Source organism: Anopheles darlingi, chromosome 3, assembly GCF_943734745.1.
Source record: "Anopheles darlingi chromosome 3, idAnoDarlMG_H_01, whole genome shotgun sequence".
Taxonomy (NCBI): domain Eukaryota; kingdom Metazoa; phylum Arthropoda; class Insecta; order Diptera; family Culicidae; genus Anopheles; species Anopheles darlingi.
Window position 1 is genome coordinate 35050989 of NC_064875.1, and position 5336 is coordinate 35056324.

Below are 5336 nucleotides of genomic sequence, written 5' to 3' on the forward strand. Positions count from 1 at the left end.
AAAAATGATAACAGGAAGAAAGTTACGACTCTTTGAAGAGTTAAATGTGCTAGACAACGTTTTTACAGAGAATGGGATAAGCAGACAAGATAGGCCGAATTTCCACATCTATTCGTCCTCTAACGTGTTGCGCAGCACGTTGGAGACATATCCGATCACAGCAATTTACTGTAAAATGGCTCATTTAACGTATCAGAAGAAACATTACTTTATACCCGTTTCAGAGTCGTTACCGGCAGAAGGATAAATGAGCATTGAACAAGGACAAATAAAAACCGGACCGGACCGGAGCAAGATTCATCCAAAGCTGCTTGTTCGAAAGGACAATTCCGAAAGGTGATTCCGAAAGGACTTGCCTGAGTACTTTCTTCGGGAGCGGATGTTCCGTTCGGGATGTGCGATGGTCCGATGATCTGTTCGTTCCCTTATCGGCCGAAAAGGCTATCCGTAATCTTTATTACAGGATCTTTGCTTGAAGATGTCTGGAAGGAAGAAATCTATCAGTAAAAAATGGATCAGGGCCTTGGAGAATCTGAACGAATCTTACTGCCGGAAACGCCGAAGAGGGTTCCGGATATCGGCCGCAGGATTCTCTTTGGATTTGTAGGTGATTGTGAGTTGGTTCCGAAGCAAAAGCGTTGCAGAAAAAGAATTTAGAATCCTTTCTCACGCGTTCCTCGCGGAAGCAGATTTCTGCCGCGGATTTCCTCGTTTTTTACACTTGTCCGGTCTACTTTCTCAAGGAGAACAACGGCGGGAGTTGGGAAACGACTTCAATTCACTCCCGGCACCTTTTTCTTCACCAATTTTCCAAAAACGCGAAAGATTTTCGCGGATTTCGCGGAGCGTGGTCGAAAAGAAGAACAAGAACAAGAACAAGAAGAAATCGGATAAAACGATAAGTTCCGCCGTAAAACGAAATCTACCCCGAGGCGAAAACGATCAAAACGAAATCTACCCCGAGGCGAAAAGGCGAAAACGAAATATACCCCGAGGCGAAAAGGCGAAAACGAAATCTACCCCGAGGCGAAAAAGTACTCGATTCGGTTTAGGTGGTGCCACACGGAGCGTAAATTTACGCGTAAATTTACAAAACGTTTACGCTTCGTGTGGAATAAATGCGGAATCCGATCCGCGTCAGATCGGAAACGATCAGCAGCTCAACTCTTTTTACAGTAATTCCGTGCCAATAAAATTTGTGATATTTTTTAAACAAAAAAAATCGCCGCAACTGCCGCATCGCAGCCGGTCTGAACAGTCCCTTTGAATCACGTGTTTGACGAACCAAAAAGGAGTCCGCATCTCCTGTCTCGCTTTTGCGCGTAAGAGTGAGAAGGACGGCGTGCTCTTTCCCGCGTTCACAGCGCCCTCTACAGGCCAACGCCCGAACCTGGCAACAAAAAAGCAACAACAGCAACACTCTTGGGAAGTAAATTTGTGCGAAGGATCTCCAAACTTTTCCATTTTTTAGGAATCGTTTCCAATCGAAAAGCAAAGACGATGGCGAAGGTGTTACTCGTGATTTCGTACATAGTCGGCGTATACTAAAATCCACTAAACCCCTCGCGTCAGACATCGCCTTGCCGCTTTCGGCTTTTCGGGATGTAAAAATCAATCGTGGATCAAAACTAGTTTCGATAGTCAAAGCGCCTACAATAACCGTAAATCGGGAGTAGAAAAATTGTATCTTCAGTACCGACAAGCCGGCAGAACATGTCGTCGGCCGAAGCTGACGATACGGATGAAGAGCAGCAGCATTTGCTGGATCCGTTTTCGCAGCTGGAAGAGGATCTACGAAACATGAAGTCCGTGATTCATGTAACACGCGAAAATATCGATGCATTGAATGCAAAGTTTGCTGATTTTCAACAACCGCCAGCTCTGTATTTAGAGGAATATCAAGAACTGACTTCAAAGCTACATGATCTGGAAATCAAAGAGCAGGCTTTAATCGACAGAAAGATGCAGCTACTGAATGAGCAGCTCAGTGAAACCATCGAACCTCCGGATCCGGATGAACGTGTAATAATGCGAGTCTGGGCGCACGAGACAGCGAAGAAACTGTATAAATTTCTATGTTTTCCTCCACATTTCATTTATAGGTTGAAAACATTTACGGCACTTTGGGTCGACAGTCGTCGAAAATGCTACTTAGAGCCTTTCTCCCCAACCAGCAACGTACATCGGTGCAAGTGATTCCCGGAATGCGCCTAAAGGATGCTCTAGCTAAGGCGCTAAAGCGCCGTAATTTAACCTGTGAGTTCTGTGAGGTAACCGCAGGAAACAGCGAATATCCGATACCTTGGGAAACCGACGTGAGTGCGTTAAATTGCGATGAGGTTTTCGTGCGGATTCTGGATATTGGATTTCCGACTTACATCTCGCATCAGTTTATTCGCAAAACGTTCTTTTCGCTTGCATTTTGTGAGTGCTGTAGGCGACTGCTTTTTACTGGGTTTTACTGTAACCAGTGCAACTATCGTTTCCATCAACGATGTGTCGACAAAGTACCGCCAATATGCAGCAAACGGCATATGGATAGTACGTTTTATCACGTACTCTTGGCAAACCCAGAAAGTACAGCTGGCATCATCAATCCGGGGGCCGGCCGATACAGCACGAGCTTACGACATCCGCGTTCGCTTAATCAACAAGATCGTTCCAACTCGGCCCCTAATGTTTGCATTAATAATGTAGTAAAACCGTTTTTCGGAATGGACAGCCGGAATGTTATCAACAATCGACCGTTGCAGGTGAGCTGACGATCAGTGTACTTAGCAAACATTGCTAGTGTCACACGAAGCTACGTTGTTGTAAAATGTGTTTATTTCTTTTGATCACAGGCTCAAACGAATCAAGAACATTCACATTCCACCCAAGCATCTCCAACAAATACGCTTAATCACAATAAGCGACCCAGGGCACGATCAGCAGATGAAAGCAATAAAAATCTGCTCTCACCGCGGGATCCAAAACAATCGGATGAAAATTGGGTAAGTGATACCGCTAGGAGAAACCGTCAGGTATGAACGTTAGTAAACGTTAGTTCTAACTCTTGTTTCTTGCAGAACATCCAAGCAGAAGAGATTTTGATTGGCCAACGAATCGGTTCTGGTTCGTTCGGAACTGTGTATAAGGCCCACTGGCATGGTCCGGTGGCGGTAAAAACGTTAAACGTGAAAACACCAAGCGCGGCACAGTTGCAAGCATTTAAAAATGAAGTAGCAATGCTTAAAAAAACCCGACACTGTAATATACTCCTATTTATGGGTTGCGTTAGCAAACCTTCTTTGGCAATCGTGACACAGTGGTGTGAGGGTAGCAGCCTGTACAAACACATCCATGTGAACGAGACAAAGTTTAAATTAAATACCTTAATCGACATCGCACGTCAAGCAGCTCAGGGTATGGACTATTTGCACGCCAAAAACATCATACACCGAGATCTCAAGTCAAACAACATCTTTCTGCACGATGACTTTTCTGTAAAAATTGGTGATTTTGGATTGGCCACCGCCAAGGTACGGTGGTCTGGTTCACAGCAATCGAATCAGCCCACCGGCAGCATCCTATGGATGGCCCCAGAAGTAATAAGGATGAAGAATCTTAATCCGTATTCTTTCCAAAGTGACGTGTATGCGTTCGGCATCGTTTTGTACGAGATGCTAACCGAACAGCTTCCATACAATCACATCAATAACAAAGATCAGATTCTGTTCATGGTTGGCTGTGGAAAACTGCGACCGGATTTGGCGAAGGTGCGTTCAGATTGCCCACAGGCTCTAAAACGATGCGTTGAGGATTGTATTAAGTTTAACCGTGATGAGCGTCCCTTATTCAGGCTGCTGCTAAATATGTTAGAAAATATGCTTCGTACAATGCCCAAGTTTCATCGTAGTGCCAGTGAACCGAACTTTACCCAAACACAGCTGCAAAATGACGATTTTCTGTACATGTGTTCCAGCCCAAAAACGCCTGTAAATTTTCATAACTTTCAGTTTTATAACGGTGCGGGCAATTACTAATTGTCGACGTTAGCTGAATCGAAGGTAGGGACTATCGCCTGATAATGAGTACGAAGCTATAATGTCGCAAGCAATGGAACTGCACCGATGGGATTGGTTAATTTCCAATGTATTCATGAATCATCAAACAAGTCGATATCCTCGTCCCTAAACACGCCTGTATCCCTACAATATCGCATCAGCTCAGAAACGTGTTACTGAAAAGCATTTGAAGAACCTTCTTTCCTTCGTTGATTGAACAAAACCTTTACAAATACCTTAACTGAACGGCTACCTGAGGTTAGTCGTGATCCTTCGAAGTGAATCACAATTATTCAATCTGATTAATTCTTGTTGCATAACAAGATCAAATATATTTTTTGACAAAAGTAAATAACTTTGTAATGCTCCGTGATTCGTACGTGATTCGACCATAATGCGTAATGCGATTACATGAGATATTTTTGTTCCATTCTGAACACTGGTTAAGAAATTAAAAGCTTAAAGTTGCTCCAACTGTAGCAGCACTATGTTACTGATAAGCGATCAAGTCAATGATAAACGGATGCATATTGTAAATATACTATCAGGATACTATGTAGTCAACTAAAATTATTTCTTTTCAAATATATGTAAGTACCGGTGAACCGTATGTTGGAGTAAAATACAAAACACGGAAGGCTAATCACTAGAATCTTTAATGAATAGCGATAGCTCTGTAAAACTGGCTTTCTTTTGACCGGTAGGCAAATACAACATACGAAAATGGGAGCGCACAGCTTCAGGTAATGGTAAATATATAATCAATTTGCTTCTTGATTACATTTTACCTTTACCTCTTGATGTGCATATGGCGGTAAGCGTAAGCAATTTATGTGGATGAAGTAAAGTCGGGTTGGCGAACGTAGTTTTCTCAGATGATACGTTTATCTTAAAACAAGGTCCCTCTATACTTTGCTAAAACGAATAAAAATAAACAGATTGAAACATAGATACGGAATAGAAAATATGTGTTTAAAGAAAGAATCAGAACATTGTTAGAATTAAAGGAAAGAGGAACATTACATTGATAGAATGAAAGCGAGTGTGAGAAGAAGAGAAGAAGAGAGTAAATTATCTTAGATAAACTATGTTGTACAAAAACGGTTTAGTGGATCTTTTTTTGGCGCCTGATATTATTGAAGGATACAATCATAAAACCTATGAAACGTATCTAAGACTTTATGGGCAGCCAACCTAAAACTGAGTAATTTGAATAAGTCATTCTAACGTTTCCTAATCATCGCGCATACTACATTGCCACAGCGTCACATGATCAAGGGATGCAAGGTG

At 42.5% G+C, this 5336-nt stretch overlaps 1 protein-coding gene across 1 annotated transcript; it reads left to right on the forward strand.

The window, feature by feature from the left end:
- The first annotated feature begins 1414 nt into the window (after positions 1 to 1414).
- LOC125953268 (raf homolog serine/threonine-protein kinase Raf) lies at positions 1415 to 5336 on the forward strand. Its single transcript, XM_049682722.1, has 4 exons — positions 1415 to 2022; positions 2103 to 2753; positions 2844 to 2993; positions 3069 to 5336. Exons 1-4 carry the CDS (start codon positions 1714 to 1716, stop codon positions 4023 to 4025), a joined length of 2067 nt encoding a protein of 688 aa, XP_049538679.1. The 5' UTR covers positions 1415 to 1713; the 3' UTR covers positions 4026 to 5336.

Coding starts and splice junctions, on each gene's coding strand:
- LOC125953268 (XM_049682722.1), top strand. CDS start 1,714: ATGTCGTCGGCCGAAGCTGACGATACGGATGAAGAGCAGCAGCATTTG. Junction 2,023..2,102: donor CTCCGGATCCGGATGAACGT/GTAATAATGCGA, acceptor TTTCATTTATAG/GTTGAAAACATTTACGGCAC. Junction 2,754..2,843: donor TCAACAATCGACCGTTGCAG/GTGAGCTGACGA, acceptor TTTTGATCACAG/GCTCAAACGAATCAAGAACA.